Source organism: Pituophis catenifer, unplaced genomic scaffold (assembly GCF_029215685.1).
Source record: "Pituophis catenifer annectens isolate HBS135680 unplaced genomic scaffold, rPitCat1.0.hap2 SCAF_3, whole genome shotgun sequence".
NCBI lineage: Eukaryota > Metazoa > Chordata > Lepidosauria > Squamata > Colubridae > Pituophis > Pituophis catenifer.
Genome location: NW_027256883.1, coordinates 153,633,265 through 153,656,152, shown reverse-complemented (window position 1 = coordinate 153,656,152; position 22,888 = coordinate 153,633,265). Strand labels below are relative to the sequence as shown.

General features: G+C 41.0%; 1 protein-coding gene across 3 annotated transcripts in view; it reads right to left on the bottom strand.

Annotated features, from left to right (window-relative positions):
- Positions 1–22,888, bottom strand: part of CC2D1B (coiled-coil and C2 domain containing 1B) — a 35,959-nt gene that overhangs the window by 9,445 nt on the left and 3,626 nt on the right. For all 3 annotated transcript variants that reach the window (XR_011600248.1, XM_070941341.1, XM_070941342.1), the window contains exons 3-17: positions 21,941–22,073; positions 21,672–21,772; positions 19,858–19,974; positions 18,754–18,885; positions 16,064–16,370; positions 15,770–15,894; positions 14,766–14,841; positions 13,505–13,615; positions 13,122–13,252; positions 10,812–10,884; positions 9,859–9,995; positions 8,764–8,959; positions 7,746–7,918; positions 6,638–6,763; positions 4,648–4,706 (exon numbers count right to left, since the gene is read on the bottom strand). Coding sequence is in view for 2 of the 3 variants with exons in the window: in XM_070941341.1 (XP_070797442.1) it covers positions 4,648–4,706; positions 6,638–6,763; positions 7,746–7,918; positions 8,764–8,959; positions 9,859–9,995; positions 10,812–10,884; positions 13,122–13,252; positions 13,505–13,615; positions 14,766–14,841; positions 15,770–15,894; positions 16,064–16,370; positions 18,754–18,885; positions 19,858–19,974; positions 21,672–21,772; positions 21,941–22,073 (1,997 nt within the window). In the remaining variant the exon portion in view is untranslated. The remainder of the gene's footprint in view (positions 1–4,647; positions 4,707–6,637; positions 6,764–7,745; positions 7,919–8,763; positions 8,960–9,858; positions 9,996–10,811; positions 10,885–13,121; positions 13,253–13,504; positions 13,616–14,765; positions 14,842–15,769; positions 15,895–16,063; positions 16,371–18,753; positions 18,886–19,857; positions 19,975–21,671; positions 21,773–21,940; positions 22,074–22,888) is intronic.

Genomic DNA, 22,888 nt, shown 5'->3' with positions numbered 1-22,888 from the left:
GACGGAGAGCGTTGACCCCTTCCGCCCCTGGCGTCGGGAACCTCGAGAAGAAGCGAGGAAGCTGATTGTTCAGGTGTGTGGCGAAGAGATCTATGGCTGGGATGCCGAACCTGTTGCAAATCTGATGAAATATGTCGGGATGAATCTGCCACTCGCTGTTGTCCACCTCTGTCCTGCTCAGGAAATCCGCCTGTGTGTTTTCCGACCCCGCAATGTGGTCCGCTCTGATGGAGAGGAGGTGTTGTTCTGCCCACTTGCCCAGGCGAAATGATTCCTCCATGAGGCGCTTTGAGTGGGTGCCCCCTTGACGGTTGACATGTGCCTTCGCCGCTATATTGTCTGTCAACACCAGAACATGACGGTGTTGCACGAACCGGTGAAAGTGCGTGAGAGCGAGACGAATGGCCTTCAGCTCCAGCCAGTTGATAGAGTTGGCGAGGTCTGATGCAGACCAACGGCCCTGAGCCACGTGTGATGCAAGATGAGCCCCCCATCCGTGAAGGCTGGCGTCTGTAGTGAGTACAAGTCGGTCGTGATTCATGAAGAGACACCCCTTGTCGAGAGAAGGCGATGTCCACCAACCTAGCGACCGCCTGACTGAGAGTGGAACTTTGACTGTTGACATGGTGTGAGCTTGGCGTTTCTTTTGAAAAGGAAGCAGGAACCACTGCAAGTGGCGAGCGTGAAGGTGTGCCCATGGGACGATCTGGACGCAGGAGACCATCTTGCCTAAGAGCTTGGATAGAGTGGCCAATGGAACTGATGGAGTTCTGCGAATGAGAGCTACTAGGTCCCTGATGTCTGACCGTCGTTCCAAGGTTAGGTAGACGGTCCCCTGGGCTGCGTCTATGATGGCGCCAAGATGTGTGATCCTGGTGACTGGCACTAACTGACTTTTTTTGTAGTTGACCAAGAACCCATGGTCGTTCAGGGTTTGAATCGTGAGGTGTAGGTCGTGTAAGGCTTGCTCTTGAGAGTGAGCCTGAATCAGAATATCGTCCAGGTAAGCCTGGATCCTTACCGGTTGTTGTCTCAGGTGAGCCGCCACCACCGCCAGGACCTTTGTGAAGACCCTTGGTGCAGATGCCAGTCCGAAGGGAAGAGCCCGGTATTGAAAATGCTTTCCTGCATAGCTGAATCGGAGATACTGTCGATGCTTTGGCAGGATGGGAATGTGAAGATAAGCCTCCATGAGGTCTATGGAAACTAGAAAATCGTTGGGACGAATCCCTTGAAGAATAGAGGTTAGTGAACACATTTTGAATCTGCGATACACTATGTATGAGTTGAGATTTTTTAAGTCCAGAATGGCTCTCCACCCCCCTGACCGCTTTGGAACTACGAACAGGATGGAATAATACCCCTGTTTCCATTGATCGTGGGGGACCTCCTCTATGGCGTGAATCTGTAGTAGGTGCTGAACTGCTTGGTTCATTAATTGACGTCTGGATTTGCTCTTGGAAGTTGGACATTGAAGAAAGCGGGTTGGAGGCCTGGAGAGAAATTCCAGGGGGAGGCCGAATTTCACAACTGAAAGAACCCAAAGGTCTGAAGATGACCTTTCCCACCTGTCCGCAAAGAGGGACAGGCGACCCCCTACTGGAGGATTTGGTAGTGAGTCACTTACGACTGCGGGACTGGCGGAAACCAGAACCCCGAAAGGACCGTTTGGGCTGGAATTGTCTGCTCCTGTCCCGAAAATATTGACGGTCCGAGGATCGATAGGATCCCTGAAGATATTCCTGCCTGGAGGGGCCTCCCTGGGGGTAGGAACGAAAGGAAGGCCTTCTGTAATATGGAGAGGGTCTTCCTTCAGCCCGTTTGTATGTTGAGGGCAAAATTTTTCGCTTGTCCCGTGTCTCTACAAGAAGAGGGTCAAGTGATTCCCCAAATAGTTTGTTTGCAGAATATGGAGCTGCAGCCAAGCGCCATTTGGCCTTAAGGTCAGCAGGCCATTGGCGAAGCCAGAGCATCCTGCGGGCTGAAACTGTAGAGGCTAAGGCTCTGGATGCAAATTTGGCTGAATTCAAGGTTGCATCAGCCGAAAATTGAGTGGCAGCAATGATTTTATTAATATCCTGATGAAGGCGAACCTCACTGGGGGGTACCCTTGCCTGTAACTGTTGAAGCCAAAGGATGGTAGTTCTATTAAAAAATGAGGCTGATGAAGCTGATTGAATTGCCCATGCCGAGGCCTGATGGTTCTTTTTAAACAGAAATTCTAACTTTTTGTCTTCTGGCCTTAGACCTTCAGAAGTATCCCCAGTTACGTATGAAGAAGAGGAAAGGGCCGCTACAGGACTGTCTACAGGTGGAACTTGCAAGAGTTGAGCAAACTTTGGAGCAACAGCATAATATTTCTTATCTGAACCATGTGCAGATGCCATGGTTGCAGGCCCAGCCCACTGTTTCTTTACCACATCTATGAACAGTTGTGGAGTTGGTACATAACAAAGTTCAGGGGGGGGCTCAGAAAAAGGTCCTTGTAGTCCACCCTTTTGAGCCTCCTGCATCTCTTGAAAGTATTCATCTTCCTTTAAGGCGGCTGTTAAGCGAGCCTTATGCAATAAAGACTTGAATTTATTGGGGGGAAATAATCCTGTAAAGGCAGGTTGATCTTGGATTATCCCCTCATCATCTGATAGGTCAGAATGTCTCTCTTCCTCAAACACAAAGGCTTCACTAACTCTGGAGGCTGCAGGAGAATGAGAGCCAGTAAGACTGACTGCAGGAGAAATTCTAATACAGGCAGATCGCTCTGAAATAGCAGAGCCAGAGTGGTGACCATGAATATTGGCTGCCATTCTAGAAGCAATGGCCTGTTCAATCAGAATTCTCAATCCTTCTGGCACATTTTTTAAAGGATCTTCAGGGGTTAGCACAGGCATAGAGGATTCACCTGTTGAAGCAGCTGCAGCTGCATGGCCACCAAATACAGGAGTTGCAGGGGTCATTAATTGACTTGCAAAGGGGTTTTGCAAATTGCTTTGGTCTTGTTGAAGAACAGTACCCTCTCCCTCCGAAGACCAGGCCTGGCTAACAGTTGAAATGGGAGGAGGGGGGGTAGATGGGGGGGGGGTCCCCTTACCAGGCTCAGTTGCAGGCACCTCACTAACTTGCTTTTCTAGAGATTTATGCCTCTTTGTTAAATCCTTCTCCTCAGGTTTAGAAAGGTGCTTACGTTTGGAAGTTGATTTCTTCCCAGTGTACATAGTATTTTCCTCCCCATGGGAAGAGCGATCTGCCATCTTTAGTATACTCACTGCGACCACGATGTCGACTGGAGAAATAGCTTTTGGTTTCAGTTTCGCCACGTGGTTGAAATTTGAGATGGCAACGACTCTGGCGTTAAGCACGATGGCTGCCAGGTCACACGTGAGCAGGAGGAAACTCTGCTCCGGAGGTATCTGTCTAGGCAAGCCTAGAAACGGACCTCCTCAGCGCCCCCACAGCCACGATGAGAAAAATACTGGCTGGAAATGCCACAGGGGGAGGCAAGAAGAAGCTTGCTGCCCCCCCCCAAACTTGCAGACTCGTTGGTGGCAAAGCGGCAAAAATTTTTCTTTTTAAAATTGCCGCGGCGCTTCAATTAACCGCTCTACAGCTGATCAGCGGTTTTGGGATCGCTGTAGCGTGGGCGGCGGCCCGATTTGGCGATTTCCCTTAAAATTAGGGAATCGCTATTATTGTTGGTGGTATTGTGGTCTAGGGCCCCTTAAACAATCGTTGGTGGGATAGATCAAAAAAAATCCCCCCCAAAAAAGACAGGAAAAAGAAAAAGGAAAAAAGTTCCCTTTTAAAATGGGGCTTTCAAAATGGCCGCCGCCAGGAGCGAAGCAAAGCCTGCAGCTTAGGACGCTCTAGCAAGGCAAAACCGGCAGGCTACAATAGAAGGGGGGGAAAAAAAATTTAAAGGGGAAGTAACAATTTTAAACTAGAGAAAATAAAAGGTGGTCAAAAAGACTTACAATTCTGTGAAATTGAACAGACCTGGGCTGTATAGCCAGATCTGTAGGAGATGTTTCTCTCAGGCCGACTGAGTCTAAACTGGGCATGAAAGGGGCGGAGCAAGGGGAGTGGTCAAAAATTATGACTCAGCCAGCATCAGATCCGACTGATACAACCCTCATCATCTGGACAATGTCACACCCTCATCAAGGAAATCATATGGCAATTAAATACATTTTACACAGTCTGTAACATTTATTTGGTAGATTAACTAAACAGGGTTGCAATCAATTGGGCAGTTTATTTTAAAGATACTATTTTAATAGACATACTAAAAAATAACCCCTACTGAGAACAAGCATCATCTTATAGCATTTTCTTTTTTTCTCAACAGAAATAAATGCTTCTTTTAAAAAAATGTATCAGCTTCTATAGGGAAGCAAAGAAGACCTGCATAAATGTATCTACAAAGCCAGGTTAATATGCCAAATGCTACGTCCAGTACCATACAAAGCATACCAAGAAAATTCCCCTAAGCTTCAGATAGAAGGCAGAAGAAACAGTTTCCTTCCAAACAACAGAAACCAAAACTTACAAGAAAAGAAAATCTACTGCAAGCTCTCCCAAGTTACATGCATATTTCCCCCCAGATTTTTAATGTTACCACACATAACAAAATATGTTGAACTGCAAACCTACCTTGATGTTTCAGTTACATTTCCCAGATGCATAAATTGTTTGGAATACTGCATACATTTCTATTAATGGAAAGTAGAACAAATGTTTGAAAATGATTTGAAAGGAAATTTATCCAGTCAGATGTGCAGAATTCTGGTTTATTACAACCAAGCAATCATACTGCTACATTCTTCAGGATTACACATTTAGTGATTTCTACCTGCTTGCAAAAAGCTAAAAACACACACACAAAATTCCAACCCCAATCTTTTTAGCTCCCTCAAATTACTCTGAATTTATGAGGCAGTTAAGTGTATATGAATGAAATGTGGAGCAAGGATGACACCGTGCCGTTGGGTGGTATTTAATCTACTTGCAATTTGGCCCGATAAGGGAGAGTGAAGCATCTGATTAGGCTTCTATCTTTTTCTAAAAGTTTGTAAACTCTGCCTTTCCCCAAAGGAGGTCTAGCTCCATTTTCTCTACAATTAAATGAGAAGAAATGATTATAGAAAAATTGAAGGAAACTGATGGGAAAATACCACTGAAATGGGCTGTAGTTTCTCATTGGATGACAGAATTCCAAGCCTAAGCAGAGAACAGGAAGACTCATTTTAGACATAATTATAAAACCTAGTTTGCCACCATACACGAGAGCAGAATTTATAATCATGTGGTTCATTTTGAAACATGACTATAGATAAGGAAACAGAAACATTTCTTTAAAAAATTGCCAACACGAGTGAATTTTGATTCTTTGGAACTGTAGTTTCTAAAAAACCTGGTGCAAAGTTCATGGTGATTCTGCCTGGATCAAAGAAGCCAAAATTTAAATCAGGAGTGCAAAAAAGTACAGACTCACAGCATCCTTTTGCAGCCTCAGGAACTCGGGCCATTTGGGGGGTGGGTCTGAATGATTTCACCCTTTTTGTATTTGCATTTTTGAAGCTTTAAAAAATATTAAGGGTAACCTGACTAACAGAGATGGAATCTACTTTTGGAATGCAGCCCTCAAGTTGGTTAGTCTGATGAATCCTTCCATCTGAAACAATTTGAGCACTCCCAAATTAAACCAAAAGCATTGGGTGCTCTCTGAGCTTGGTTGTTTTCTTGCAGACATTTCATTACTCAAACTAGGTAACACCATCAGTGCTGTCTCAAGAGAGCAACCAAGACCCCTCATTTCAACTACAGCTCCAAATATTCTCCTTTATTGGTACCAAAAGCATTCCAAAGCAAAGCTGTATGCGAAGACGAAGACCAGGTCTCCTCTGAATGTCACCTTTTTGCTTCACTGGTGTTGTGACCCCGACTCCCGAGCCTATCCTAACAGAGGAAGAGGACTCAGAAGGTGATGGGGAGGAACTGACAAGGCCTCCCTCTCCAGGACCCTCCTCTCTGGCAATGCCTCAGGTTCCATCCGAAGGCCAAGAGGAACAGCTTGGATATGCCAGGAGGAAAGCATATCGGAACAACGACAGATAGGGAGCGAGGATAATGAATCCTGGCTTGATCCCAGGCAGCGTCGGAGGGAGAAGCGTGCGCAGCAATGAAAGAGGCGTGGGAGGGCCAAAGATTGAGCCATACCCCACAAGGAATAAAAGTTGGTGTGATTGCTCTTCAGGCTTTGTGATGGTCAAAGTTAAAAACCTAGAGTCACATCGCGTCACCTGAAATCTGGCTTGTGCATATTTGGATTGGACCTTGGCTAACTCTTGCTTCGTGGATTACTTTTTGCTACTGAACCGGACTGAGGATAAACTCTCTCTTGCTTACTGTGAGTGAAAACTGACTTGGCAGGCATTTCGCAGTTTACTGCCAAAACTCTTATCTGCAAGGGTTTCTAGTCTGATTGCTTAATAAAATCTTGGCAGGCATGCCTGGTTGTCTGTTTGCCTGTGTGGGGAAGGGGGACAGAACAGCTGGACTGGAGAGGTTTGAGACGAGAAAGGATGTGATTCTGACTCCCGAGACTTTCTAGTGAACTACAGTTTAGACCACGTCCGCTTACCTCATGCTGGTCTTTCAGGAGATTGATGAGTTGAATGTAAACTTCTTCTACTTTCTGAGAAAGTCTAACGTCTTCATGATGTATGAAAATAAAATCACCCTCATCATCCGTAGGAGGTGAAGGCAGCTGTACAGCAGAACACAGAACATGTCAGAGATTCCCTGGAAAAAGTGTTGCTGAGACAAAGAGAGGCCATTCAGAGGAGACAGGAAAAGATTGGGGAGAAAAGAGCTACTTCTCTTAGAATATCATCTTTGATCTCAAGGGCTCATGTGGTACAATATACAGGTAGTCCTTTACTTACGACCATTCATTTAGTGATGGTTCAAAAGTTACAATAGCACCAAAAAGAGTGACTTACAAATGGCCCTTGCACTTAACAACTATCACAGTGTTCCCATGGACACAGGATCAAAATTGGGGCTCTTGGCAACTGGAATATATTTAGGAAGGATGCAGTGTCCCAGGATCATGTGATCTCTGTTTCACAGCTGGCTTCTGACAAGTAAAGTCAACGAGGGAAGCCCGATAGTTGTACAAATGGGTGCCACTCACTTAACAATAGGCTCACTTAATGATGGAAGTCCCTGTCCCAGTTGTGATTATAAGTTGAGGATGACCTGTATCTGTTTTCTTGGACTAGCAGGCAACACTAGAATGCGGTGCTACATGACACCAAATTGCTTTCAAAGGCCAGTGATCCATCTATGAGAATGCTGAGTGAACCCCAGTAATTGAGGCTGTGAGGAACTTTGCCTGCCCCATCTTTCCTAAAGTTTTGGGGATAACACTTTCCATTAGCAATTGTGAAGCAATATTTAGGTTGATTCCTGAGTGTGGAAAGGGGAAGGGTTGTTTATATTATTCTTTACCTTCTCAGCCCAAAATGTTTTGAACTAACTCCGTATCTATGACAGTGTACATTTGTGAGAACTTGCAATTAACTCATCTTTTAAGAAACCATGGCTTCAAAAACCCTGAATTATATGAGAATGCCACCATGAAATTACCTTTTTCTTCACCACCCACTGTTCCAAACATAGGACAATAAATTATTTCTAACAACAACAGTGCATATAGGCATTCAAAATAGGCCAGTTTTTCTAACCTTTGAAATATCCACCAATTTGCCATTTTTGGCCATCTCAATTTTTGGATCTAAGCTCTTGGCTGTTCTCAGATAGGCCTTGGCTTGTTCAAGATCATTTTTCTTCTTTGCCTGAATTGCAGCTTTGAGGTATTGCTTTTTTCTGTTCTCCAGAAATTCAAGATGCTCCTTGGCTGAAAGGAAACAAAAAAGTTCCTCAGTTTAAAAAATGTTTCAGGTGCGGATCTGGCCCAACCGACAAGCTTTCGTCCTTTTCATTTAATCCCATAGGATTAAATGAAAACACAGGAAACCATCGATCAAATACCATTGCACAAAAAGGCGCTGAGGTTACACTGCTCAAGGGTGAGAGTAATTTTATCTTTATGAAAGATGATGAATACGTCAAAGCAACCAAGTACATTTTTCACTAATGTGTCTTTTACTCATTCTGGGTTTTTTTTAAACGTAATTCTTATAGGAAGAACCTCCAGATTCAAAGACTGAAGAAGGGTAGCTATCTTTGGGCCTCATCTCTGAACTTCCCTGAAGCATCCGCTTGGAAGACAGCAGGGGTAAACCACCTTTTGTTCCTGAGAATCTGCAGTAGGTCTAACCATGGTGCAGATTGGGGCGTACTACAAATTTTCTGTTGGTTCCTGCCCGCTCCCCCCCTTTTTTTTTCTTTTTTCCTTTTCAGAAGTGTAAACTGATTTGTACTGTTTTAGGGCATCCACTACAATTTTTGCACACTTCTCAACTCAAAAATTGTGAGAAAACATGCCCGTTGTAATTAAAATTCAGAGTTCAGAGGGAGTTGGGCGGCATAGAAATGCGACAAAATAAATAAAATAAATAAATAAAAATGGCTCCAGAGCTACAAAGAAAAGGGGTTGGGGATGGAGGGTCACATGTGCAGTTGGGATTCAAATTGCCCATTTGGTTTAACATATCAGAGCTGTTTTTATTATCACAATATGGTACAAACAAGAAAAAAAAATATGACTGCTGGACAGTCAGCTCTCTCTGAAAATTTTACCAGCTGAAGGGAGGTGCTCAGTAGATGGGGATCTCTCTGATGCTATTCCAGAGATAGGCAGGAAATGATCTTTCTCTGAAGGAGAGTCTTCCTGGATTACAGTAGATTGCACCACTAGTGGCTGAACAATTTGCACAGGTTTCGTAGGTAGCTGGGTGGACTTTGGGGCAGCTGGAGCCTGTGTGGAAGATTCACCCTACAGAAATGAAACAGAAATAAAAAGCCACGTGCATGAAAACTGAGTATAGGAAAACGACCAATCGTGAACATATAGATCCCATTTCAGCAAACGGCTGGTCTGGGGTTGTCCAAAATAGAGAGGCCTCATCCTTAAAATGTGGCTTTTTCACAGAATGATCGAACGCATCCTTCTCCAGTTTAGTTTTTCCAAAAGACTAAACTATAATTTCCAAAATTTCCATAACGTATACTGGCAGGGGAATTTTGTAAATTTCAGCTCAACATATTTTGGAAGGTGTCAGAGTGGAGGAGGGTCCAATGTTCAATATGGGATTGATGAGATGATGAACTAGTAATAGGAACTCAAACTTTAAGTCTTAACTGACATTAACAAGGCAAGAATAATATTCAACCTTAAACCATCACATTTTCATGATCCTTCATGTCCTAAATCAAAACAAAAATCTGTATCAATGCACCACTAAAAAAACTGTAGGAATAAACTAATTTTTTTTCTTCCTAACATTTTTCCTGCAAGTTCAGGGTCCACTTTTGTTGAATCAACAAGTGTTTGTCCTTTGGCTGTGACGGGAAGTGACCTATCAGATTTTTGGCCGAGCTTGACACTGTGACTGTGGGAGAATTACTGCTTCAAAGTCACCCGGTTGGCTTTCATGTCTAAGGCAGGACCAGAACTCAGTCTCCTGGTGCCTAAACCTCTAGACCAGGGGTGTCAAACTGGTGGCCCGCGGGCCAGATGTGTCATGCACAGGCCACGCCCATCCCAGCTCCGTGAATGGGAAAAACATCGTGAAATGTCATGTGATGGCAACGTGACACCACGAGTTTGACACCCATGCTCTAGACTAAACTGGGTTTAACTCTGTTAAGCTCATATCTGTTTTAGTAATATACCTCATCATCATCATGATCTTTGTCATTGGTTATTTCTTCCTCCTCTTCCATCTTAATCAATGTGTTAGCATTTTCCAGCATTCCAGAAACTGTGCCATGACCATCTATAGGAGACATTCCAGGAATTGGAGGAAATCCTAACAAAATTCAACGAACAAGTGTCAAAAGAAGGAAGAAATATAAACCACAAACATTTAAGGAAATCATGATTTTAAAAGGGAAAGAGTTTAACATTTTAGGTACATTCAAAAGTTTCAGGATCTTAAAAAGTTTGTGGACTACAATGATAGCCCACAAAACAAATCCCAACAATTAATAGTATCTCTGCAAAAATTCTGACAAATTTTTTTTTGAATTTAATTTATGCTAAATGAAAAAAAAATATGAATATTGAAAATCAGAATGATATTCTACATCCATTATGTTTATACATAGGGTAGCTTTCCCATATTAACTATATGGTTTTAGATATATGGACAGAATTTAGTTTTGTCACCTAATTTTATCCATTTGTACTATAATACTTGTGATTATCCCAGGTAAAAATATTGCAAATTCATCCTCAAACTTTGCAAGATAAATGAAATATATAAGCAAATGTACATTCTCCAGAACTCCATATATATGAAGGGTTATTCACAGTTCTCATTTCCATAAAATCCACAGTGTTCACAATAGCAGAACAGAGGGGCTGATTTGGGGTAATAGCAAATTTTACAATTTCTGCCAATACATTAAGGATAAAGATCCTTAAGGAAGTAAAACTTTCAAGCATTTTTTTGTTGTTAAAACCATTCCCATGATTTAGAGGTAACAACAGGGCAAATTTTTCTGCATGTTTTGTAATGCTGCCTCAGTCTCACAACAGGGCAGAATCTGCTAAAATATATTTGGCACAGAAAATGTTTATGCTAGGATATTTCTCATTATGCACAACCCTGATAGTTACTTACCAGGGGGGACTGGTAGTTCAGCAAAATTAACTTTTCTTCCTGCTTTATGTGCTTTTATGGCATCTTGATATTGCTGCAATCAGATATGTTGTTTAGAGAGAGAAAATACAAATTTATTCCTTATCTGCTGCCAGAAATCAATATACCTTCTGAAAATTATCTTGGAACAAGACAGAAGAGTTTGTCTCATAGCGTTGCATGCAAAAATTAGGTACATAAATATGAAGTATGTGTTCAGATTGGTAGAAAAATGCTATATTTAACTTTGTATCATGAAGTTCTGTTCGCTCAGGGATTCATTGAAACACACAATTTGACCATGAAACTTTTGCATGAACTCTATTTAAGAATACACTTGCATTACACAGTACACAATTGTCACTGGGCTTTTTTGGCAAAGAATATTAACCCATGTCTTTGTGATTTAATTTGGTGAGTCCTTATACCTGCTTATTCAGAATTAAGTCCCACTAAGTGCAATGGAGCTTACTCTTCTGTAAATGGGCACACTATTCTAGTTCAGTATGAAAGCACATTTTTATACCATGTTATGTTGTGTTATACAGAAAAGAAAGGAGCCAGGTTGGTCTAGTGGTTAAGATGTCAGAATGGGAGATGGGAAACCTGGATCCCACTTCCCTAGGCAAGAAAGCCAGCTGAACAACCTTGGATAAGTCAACAGCTCAGTCCTAGGAAGATGGCAATGGCAAACCACTGCACTGACCTGCTGTATACAGGCAGTGCTCAATTTATGACCATTCATTCAGCAACCTTTTATATGACGATGCTGAACAAATGATGATTATGACCGTCCCAGCGCTCCCGTAATCATGGAATTGTTATTTGTGACCTTCCCTGTTGGCTTCCCCAGTGTTGTGGCCCCGCCCTCTGAGCCTGTCCCATCGGAGGAAGAAAGCTCCGAGCATGAGGAAGAGGAGTCAGCCAGGCCTCCCTCTCCAGGCCCCTCCCCTCTGGCATTGTCTCAAGTGCCGGTCGAGGGAGAGGAGACAGCTGATTCAAATCAAAGTGATAATGAAACATCATTCCTGGACGCACGCCTCCGAAGGCGTGATAAACGTTTGCAGCAGCTTAGGAGGCGTGCTAGGGATTAGAACTGAGTCACTGGACCACACCCCAGAGACTATATAATAGAGGGTAGTGGTCAAAGGATCCTTGTGACGAACAAAGTAAACCTTGGACAGCCACTAAAGCCTCGTCCGGAACTGCTGGGAGGAATATTATTTCTGTTTGGACTTTCTTGAACGTTCGTATCTTATCTGTTTGTGAAAATAAAGTCCCTTGGCAGATGGTGTGTCTATCGCTGCCAAGAGGGAGATAAGAACTGGGTGCGTTCCAAAGTGTTTCCTTAACCCTCGGCTGGCTGTGTTGTGTGTGTGTGGGGACGGGGACAGATCACCCAGAAAGTCAAAAGGGAAACCAGCAGAGAAATTTGCAAGTCCCCAGGGTAAGTCTTTCCCACCGCCATACCCTCTTCCAGCACCTCTTGGTTTGAGCTGCTGCTGATTTGTACTTTTCCAACCGCTACTGCAAGGCTTTTCTAGCGCTGTTTTTGGATGTTGCTTAAGCCTCGCTGGCCACTTGTATATCCCCATACACCCTCCCTGAGCCTCAGTGCCCTGCTTGCACCCTCACTGAGCCTTGCTCAACCCCTTGTGTACTCTCATTGTACCTCCCTTGCACTCCCTCACATACCTTCACTGTGCCTCCTTTGCAGCCCCCCTCTGTGCCTCTTTTGCATCCTTCTGTACTCTCTCCAACACACATTGTGCTTTTCCTGCAACCTTAGGCACCCCCACAAATTCTCTATGAGCCTTGCCATGCCTCCCTTCCACTCTCATGCCCTCCCGTACCTGGCAGCAGCCATTTAACTGTCTGCCGGTCTACTTATGAGCCACTTGGGACTTCCAATTTCCTGTGGGCTTCCCCACTGACTTAGTTGTGGGAAGCAAGTAGGAAATTGTTTTGTTTAACAATCATGGAATTCAATTAACAAAAGCTACCCGGACTGCAGGAATTGCGATTTCTGAGCGACACGGTTGCACTTTACAATCGTATTGTTTAACAACATAAATTCTGGTCCCAATCTTTGCCATAAGTTGAGAACTACCTGTAGTTAAGAGTTTAACACTCTGTCTAATTCAAGGCCGATTTGTAGTTAAAAAAAAAGCAGAAAACAATCAATTATATTTTGGTGAAAAGATGTTAAATCTATGCCTCACAGGAAAGACATTAGAAACAGGGAACTATTGCTAGCATCAACTCAACCCCACCCCTATTTTTGTTTTTAACCTTGGCTATTCTCTCGTGCATCCTGCTTTTCCGGCCATCACCATTTGCTTTGGCTTGAGCTGCTGCTGATTTGTACTTTTCCAACCTCTGATTCAGAGCTTCTAGCACCGTTTTTGGCTGCTGTTGGGAACCTATGAAATGCATACAAAAAACATACCAAAAGAGCAGTCATGGAATGTGTACCTTTCTTTTGCTGTAATCAAACCAGTATTACTTATTGTTCAAAAAAAAAAAAAAGCTAAAAGAAGCTTTACTTTTTTGCAATATGTTTGTTTTAAGGTTGCCCTTAAAGACAGCCATAACAACCACACCCACAATAACAACAACAAAGCAACTGTGTTTGTAATTTTAATACTATAGCTAATTACAGGGGCATATCTCACCTGGATCTTCATAACCTTGAAAATCTGGTTTAGTTACAAGCTGACAATTTTCCACAGGTACAGATGGAGTTTGTATTGAGGGAATCTGAACGTCTTCTGGACTTTCAAGTTCTGAAAAGAGTATTTATAAAGACCAAGAAAATATCTGGCTACATTTCATAATAAGCCAGGAAATAATGAAGTAATACATTCAGTTTAATTGGAGCACAATTTAATAAGACCTCAAGCAAACAAATCAGTACTAAGAATACCACAGATTAAAACAGTCTACTTAAGAGGTATCTACCAAATATCCAAAAGTTCCCTTTAACTAAAACTAATTTTAATAATTTGTTGGCTGTTCAAGCAGCTACAACTGCATGGATGCAAAATAGAGGCAATGGCTTCTAGACAGAGGGAGGAAAAAACAGAAAGGTATATTTATTCGAAACAAAACAGAAACAGAGGCAAATAACAAGCACACCTTAGGTACGAGATTACACACCTTGAGCACTGAAAATATTCAGGGCATCCAGATTTATGCTTAAGCATATCCATGAATAATACAAATGGTCCACAGCATACAGCATACAGGTAGTCCTCGACTTGTGACCACATTGGAGCTCAAAATTTCTGTTGCTAAGCCAGACAGTTCAGTTGGGCCCCATTTTATGACTTTTTTGCCACAGTTGTTAAGTGAATCACTGCTAAGTGAATCATGCAGTTGTTATATGAATTTGGTTTCCCCCATTGACTTTGCTTGTTGGAAGCCTGCTGCGAAGGTCACAAGTGGTGATCAAATGAGCCCAGGACATTGTGACTGTCATAAATAAAGGCTGGTTGCCTATAGCCCAAATTTTGATCACATGCCCATGGAGATGCTGCAATGATTTTTAGTGTGAAAACCAGTCATAAGACACTTTTTTCAGTGCCATTGTAACTTGGACTGCTCACTAAATGAATGGGTGTAAGTCGAGCACTACCTGTTGCATAAGTGACATTAATTGGGTTCAAAAATAAAGAGGATTGAGAATCATGTAGAAGTCTTTTAAGGACACATGTGTAATGTTTACAGAGTAACCTAATAAAATAGATGAAAAAAACCCATATTTGCTTCCAGAGTCAATTTTTAGGTACTGGAAAACAAACTTGAAGGTACTGGAAAATTTAAAATCTGTAAATCCAAAGCCTCCATATTCTTTTGTATAGCAGTGTATCAGAAGGTTTTTGGCCTAACTGCCATTCTTCATACTTTATCCAAGAACAAAGATTTTTTTCTTACTTTCCAGGGCAGGAGGCATATCCCTGAGGTCTACAGGCTGCCCATTATCCAAGGCTTCTATAACCAGGCTAAATTTCTGAAATATAAAAATAAAGTCTCAGAAAGTTAAAAGATCTAATATATCTAATATATAATATTACCAAACAATTCACAAGGCAGTAATTTCACAAAGGACCCCAAAATATTTTCAGAATCCTAAAAATCTACTTCCATTTAAAGTAAAACATTCTCGAGCTTCTACTCTTCTGAGTGATATAATGCTTTAAAAAATTCAAAACAGAAACAATATGAGATTTTAAAAACTTAATAAATTTCACAATTGGCCTTAAGTCTTTTTTTTCCTCTCTCTGTGATACTGAAGTTAGGTCCTATAATTTATTCCTACCACAGGTACTTATCTCCTAGAGCAAGGCTGTCAATCTCCCAGCCCGCAGGGCAGATGAGTCATGTGCTGGCCATGCCCCAGCCCAATTTAGTGAAGGGGGAGAAAGTCCCGATATGTCATGTAACATTGCGTTGTCATGAGTTTGACATCCCTGTCCTAGAGTATCATTGTACTTACAAATAATTCTTAATTATATCAAGTCTAGATAAAGTGAGCAGCTGAAAGCCAAGTGAAACACATACTTCTAATTTGGGTAAATTATTCTGATTCCATAAGCTATTACTGTATCTGAACACCAAGTATAGTATAAAGTTGCTCAGAGAAAAGTAAGTATTTTACTTCAGTACTCTCCCAAGTCATTGCTGTCCAGAGTTGTTGAATTACCACCCCAAACAGGTAGCACAGCGTATCAATCAGTCAATCAATCAATCAATCAATCATCAATCGAACAAAAACAAACAAACAAACAAACTGGACATGAGGGGTTCTGGTGCCTAGATTACGTTAATATCCAGAGGGCATCTAACTGTTGAAGTCAGGGAAGAATGTACGATTCAAAAGCCCAACACAAATTCTGGTTTGATAGAGCTGCCTTGATTTGTGAATAATGACGCCTCACCTTCCCAGTCCTCATGTATTCTTTCGCCTTCTCAAGGTCACCTTTCTGTTTAGCTTTCAATGCCGCTAATTTGTACTCCTTCTCTCTTGTCACAAGCAATGCCCGTGTGTCAAGATGTTTGGAATCTGAACAACATAATAAAGTCAGCCAATAAAACATCTCCTATAGAAGAATAACCATTTTTGGCCCTCGCCCCCACATCTGGAACAGAAAAGTAGGAACATGCTTATTTTTGAACATCCTGTACGTAGAATGGATTCCTGATGAAAAAGCATCAACTATAAAACTACTTACTGTCTTCCAAAGTAGCTTTTGTTCCCAAATCATCTGTGTTTACATCCTGACCCTGGACAGCACTTCTGTTTACAGACAGTTGCTGATCACTGGGATCTGTTAATTTAAGGGCTGCTGAGAGGCCTTCCATTCCTTCCTCCTCAGGTAATGTTACTTCATCTTGATCAGTTGAGCTTTTAGGCAAGTCACTGTGAGGCGTGGCCTGCGGCACAGACAAAGAGCTCTTCCCAGATGCCACAGGTGGTGGCATTTCTTCTTCGTTCACTTTTTTGCCATTCTTCAATGCAATCAGCATGGATTCCAGTGTCTAGCAATAATTGTAAGATAACGCCAAACGATAAGTTTAACAACTCTTTACAGATATCGTAATCGAGCTCATTCGTTACAGACATACTGGCAACATATACCGCAGAGCTAATAAAAGGAACATATATTTTAAAGTACCTCAAAATAATTGTAAAAATGTGTAGTTACAAATTAAGGAAATTAACCAACCCTCACCATTCAGGATTTCATTACATGGAATCTAAACTGATGCTGATACTCTGTTATATTTGTTTTAAATTCTTTAGCCACAAGGCAAGTATTGATTTGAATCGCTTCTGCTGCAATAGTGAAATGTAAAATTTGTTACTACCGGTTCTGTGGGCGTGGCTTGGTGGTGGTGGGGTTATGTGACTGGGTGGGCGTGGACAACTTTTTTTTTTTTTACTTTTAAAAGCATTTTTTCTACAATCTCTTCGGTCAAAGAGGTTGTAAAAAATGCTTTTAAAAGCCTCTGACGATCAGGCAACTCAGCTGGGATTATCAGAGGCTTTTAAAAGCATTTTTTTTTCCTACAACCTCTTTAGCCAAAAAAATGCTTTTAAAAGCCTCTGATGATCCCAGCTGAGCCATGCGATCATCAGTGGCTTTTTCTTTTACTTTTAAAAGCATTTTTTTCGGCTGAAGAGATTGTAAAAAAAATGCTTTTAAAAGCAAAAAAACCAGCCTCTGATGATCGCGGGCTCAGCTGGGCATGGGGGGGGGGCCCCGCAGGGATTTTTGCTACCGGTTCTTCAAACCACCCGCCATCACTACCGGATCAGGCAATCCGGTCCAAACCGGAAGCATTTCACCCCGTTCTGCTAGCATTCTCTAGAGCCATAAAACTTTAAAATAAATTTCTACACAAATTGGATTAAAAGTCTGTCCAATGCCAGCAGCTGCAGGACCGCAGTTCAAACTTTTTACGTGATCAACTAGAAATTACATGCACTATAGGAATTCCAACTGGTAGATAAGGGTGAAATCAAGTACTGAAATCAGCTACTAGCACCATTAATTTTTACAGCAACAACCAAACAAGTAAGAATTGTACATAGCAAGGCATTAACTGAAATGCCCAGGAGTTACATTTCCTGAACAGATACTTCAGATTGCTCTGTGAGATTCTCAGATTTTCAACACTTGGCTCATGGTCTTGGGTCATGGTACTGGTACAAGAGTACTGACAACTAAGAAAACATTCCCAATTTACATACAACCCATTTGTTGATGCATGATTATGCGGGTCTATGTGCAGGCAGTACCGGTCTCTCCATAGAACAGCCATATAACGCTTTGCTGCTCTGTCAATTTCACTGCCTCCCAGTTGGCTTCTGGGTGCAATTCAAGGTGTTAGTTGTCGCCTTTAAAACCCTAGAAGGTATGGAGCCAGGCTACTTGCATGACTTCCACTCCTCAATAATTTTTGGCCATTCCACCAGATTTGGCAGAAGAGCATGCTCTGGGTCCCATCTGTGCAACACTGTCACTGGGTGGGTGTTAGGAAGCATCCTTCTCTGTCATGGCACCTGTCCTGTGGACCAACTCCCTGTGATACAGGAAGTCCCAACCCTACTGACCTTCCAAAGGCTGCAAAGACTTGGCCATTTCCCTAGGCACCAGGGCTGGGGTGCCAATGGAGCTCTGATGTAGATGTTGCTGGATCTCCTATGTTGCTAGTGAAAATGTTTGGCCTTTTTTAATGTAATGGGCTGTGATTTTGTTTGCCACCCAGAGTATCTTTTGTAGATAAGATAGCAATATAAATATGCTAAATACATAAATCACATCTGCAGGCTTTAAAGTACTAATAATCAGTAGAAAGATATTTCCACTCTCTTCTCAGTTACATGTGTATCAGTTCTCTTAACGTATCCCCATCAACATATTTGGGAATTTCTAAATTACCAAAAAATATAAATTAATCAATTAAAGCAGAAGTGTTCTTTTTATACTTTTATACTTTAGTTTGTGACACTTGGCTAAAAATACCTATAAAGCTATTTGAATTCAAGACAAATGTTTAACATTTATCCTCAGTTAATTTTAGATTCTATTTTCCCCCAAATAGACACTCTGATTCTTTTAAACATGACCTATATTGTGCCGTTTACAATTATTTTTAAAGGTTAGCTAAATATCCAGAATTATTAAACTTAGTTTTCTAAAGGAAAGTATACTTGAATAAATCATTATTCAAGATAGTTTGTTTTTACTTTATGCAACAAACATTAAGAACCAAATTTAATCTGCACCAAATTGTAACAGAATATGATTAGCATCTACATGATGCTCATTTCTCAGCACATTCTGTGGCATCCTGGCTTGTTTGAACAATTCCTCCCCAGGAAAAATGCAGCACTTCAGTCAATAATCCACCATACCTTGAGACCTCGCTCGTACCGTCGCACTTTGGCATTCTCACCAGCCTCCTTTGCGTTCAGTATTGCTGCCTTATAAATAGCTATCCTGTCTTCTACCGTTTTCTGCAATCCACTGGAAACAACAGGAGTCATCTCGAAGAAGAAAATAAAAGAGAAAATAAAGGAGACAAAAATAAGATCAAACGGGCCACTCAAGCATCCGTACGAAACTGCTACTTCAAACATGGACAGCTTGGACATCAGACTTAAAATCAAAGATCTTCAACAGAAGAGTATTTGTGTCCCAGCACCTCTGGGCCTTTTGCCCAGAGAAGCAGCAGAGAGGTGGGTGGGGTACCTCCGGAAATTATGCAGACACAGGGTAACTTAAGGAATTAGAAGTCTCAGCCATTTCAGGGAAAGGCTGGATAGACAGTTATTTAGAGTATAAAAGGACTACTCTCTCCAGTAGAAATAAGGGTGCAAAGCAGTTCTTAACATTGTGTCTATTTATAAAATTATTTTCTTCTACTCAATTCAGTCATCCAAGAAGAACCGGTGCCAAGAGACTGATAGTCTAAGTAAATGTCAGCGTCACTGCTTATCATCAAAATTGATAGCAAACATATCTCACAGGGTAGTTTCAAAGGAAAGACCACCGCTATCACACCAGAGAAAACACATGAACAGAAGACTGTCCTGAGATGATAATCTTCATTTATATTGCCTACAGATTGCTTGTAAACTGACATCTTAAGAGGTCCTTGTTTATACTTATTTGCAACCCTCCAAAAGATGTGCTCTAAATACACTATTCAAATAATATTACTTTTTATTATTCTCTCCTTTGAAAATGTTAATGATCTTTGAAACTGCCTTAGAACAAATGCCAAAGGATACAACAAGACTATCTTCCAGCACACAAGGCAGAAATATTTTAAAAAGGAACAGAAAACCTCATGCCCTTCAGATGTTTTGGACTGTAATTAGCCAAAGCCAATATGACCAATAACTGAAAACAATGAAAACTGTACCCACGGATTGGGAATGTATTTATGATATGACTACACTGAACAATTTGGGGTAATACCAGATGATAATATTGTTCCTTTCAGCCAGAGTTACCTGTGTCTGCATATCAGTGTGATGCTCTGTGGTTATAGGAGACGTTTCCATTGTTTCTGTGTCTCTCTCTCTGGTTTCTTCTCCATGTTCCTCTCCAAGGACTTCCTGTAACTCTGCCTAGAATAAGGACCATGTCAGTTATTGCTACAAAATAGCTATTTCCATTTAATGTTAAAATGAACTACAGAAAATTTAATGTATCTTCCCACTCTTAGTGCCCCAATAATTCCTAACCAGCAGGAACAACAAGAATACATGGAAATAAAAACGGTCTTAAGTGTCACTGATGAATGAATTTCAGAAATAAAAAATACTTTATTTCAGAATTATAAAAACTAATAATGATAAACCTATCATATACAGGCAATCCTCGACTTACAACCATCCATTTAGTGACCATTCAAAACCACAAGAGGCACTGAAAAAATTGACTTACAATCTGTCTCCACACATACAACTGGTACAGCAACCCCACAGTCACATGATCAAAATTTGGGTATTTGACAACCAGCATATATGGTTGCAGAAGCCAGGGGTCATGTAATCACCATTTGCAACCTTCCCTTCCCAGCTGGCTTCTGACAAGCAAAGTCAATGGGGAAAGCCAGATTCACTTAATGACTGAATAGCTTGCTTAACAATGGCAGTAATTCGCTTAACAACAATGGCAGAAAAGTCATAAAATCAGGCATGACTCAATTAACCGCCTTGCTCAGCAGTGGAAAATATGATCCCAATTTTGGTTATAAGTCGAAGACTACCAGTAATATGCAACTAGTTAATTCAACTAGTTAAAAATTATTTTAGTTAAAACTTGGTATTTGGCATGGGACGAACAGGAGAAGCATTCTGGAATTGTTATTTTTCTACGTTCAGGTGAAATGTATTATTTAAAATAGATTTTTCAGTAAATTATAACTGGTGTAACACATTCCTTTATAAATGCTATTCACAACCAACAAAACAAAGTACCAAAATTCAGCACACAAAGAAAACTGCCCCTGCATTAATTGTATATAATCTTAAATAGAAGCCTTGCTGCGAGATTGAACTGCAGATGTGCCACTTCTTAAAGTTGCAGCTAAGAATAGTTTTGTTTTTTTTCAAATTCTAGCCTAGGCTCTCAATTGTGGTAAAATTATGTCAACTTCCTAACATTTTTTCTTCAGAATCTTATTTTGACAAATATTTTAATTTGTTTAGACATATTAAGTATGGAAAAAAGCTTAAGCACAACACTACTTGCAAATTTTCAATTTCCTATACTTCTGCATCTTTATTATTTTCTGCAGAAACATGAAAAGATAGCAAAGTTTGTTTCATATCATAAGAGAGGTTCACTTGTTATGAAACCAACCAGAAATATTTCTCCTTAAAAAAATCAAGAAATCAATTTACTATTCCTAAAGCACACAGGATATTATATATTTCTGTTGTACATATCCACGTGTATCACTTCTATCTTCTGACTCCCAAAAATACCATTTCAGAAGACCAATTTAATGTGATACTGTAGAATTATGTTTTAATACCATATCTTAAAACAAACCAGAATTTCTTGCATTTCCCTCTTAATACTCCTCAAATGCAACATTTGAGGCATCCAATCTTTCTTATAAGCATCCTGGTACATTCTCAATAAATTGGGCTTCAATTCCCATAATTTTTTTCCAACCAACATGACTGCTTTCTCCTCTGGCTGGGGATTATACGATTTGAAGTTTAATTTTGCCTGAGAAAAATGGTATGAAATGATGGTTCCTCTTTAGAACTAGAGGGGGAAAAGCAGTCTTCCAGCAGACTCCCATATATACCAAAAGTTCGGTATCTTCCTCCAGACCTTCATCATCATCATCATCCATGTCCTTCATGCACTCAGCAGCCATCTTTTCTATATGATCCATGGGCAAAGGGGCTGCAGAAAATTAAAACCAAAAATCTTAAGGAAAGGAACATTTATAGTTACAAAAGGTATTTCCCATAAATAAAAGGAAGAAGGGAAAGATCCACAAGACAGCAGTTAAAATACAGTTCTCAAGCAAATGTTCTTAAGCTTTTCTTGTTTGTCAGCAAATGTCCTTACATTTTCCTTTTGGTTTGGTTTTTCCAGTAGGCAAATTCTCTCCAGTAATAGCTGCTAGCTCAGCTTCTAGATCCCCATCATCTTCTAGATCTAGTATCATCTCTTCAGGATTGAATTCTATAAAAAGACCCAGCTGTTGACAAGAAAATAATAACAGGATTAGTATCCGTGTTACACAAATGTCTACGCAAGATACATTAAATTGGTAGCATTGCTTCTAACCTGTTTCATCCAATACTGGTATAAATTTCAGGAATAGGGACTCTATAACAAACACTATCTGCTTATAGAGTTCGATGACATTTTATAGTAACATGAACTCTATATTGAGATTTGAAAGGTATCATATTTTAATACCAACCTCCCTTCTAGGAACCAAAAGTGATGTATACTTTCTTCTCCAATCACATTCTGTGAGGTACACCTTAAACTAAGAGATAATATTTGACCCCAAATTATCCATTTACGGAAAGTGGCGATTTGATCTTAAAATTCTTAGATTCTTTAATCCAATGTTCCTTAAACTGAAAGGGGTTCTATGAGCTGGTTCCACTCTGCTAACAAGTCATTCTTGCCCATCGTACTGTGTGTGTGCGCGCACCAGGAGTACGTTTCACTTACCTTTGCTACTGGTTCGCTCGCACGCCCACCACTTCTGCACATGCAAAGAGCGTATTTGATGATGTCCGGGTGGGTGGGCGGGGCCTCCTGCCACCGCTGCTACTGGTTCACCCCGAACTGGGGCAAACTGGTAGCAACCCAACACGCACATACCACACACGTGTGAGGGGTGTGTTTTGCTTCAATTATTTCTCATTTCAACTATTCAGAGCAAGAAGCAAAAACAATTTGACTTTCAGTAAGAGTTTGTATTCTTACGTCTGGGAGTTCCAAACTTAACAACTATTTCTAAGGTCTTTTCCTTCTCAAATTCTGGAATAAGAGATG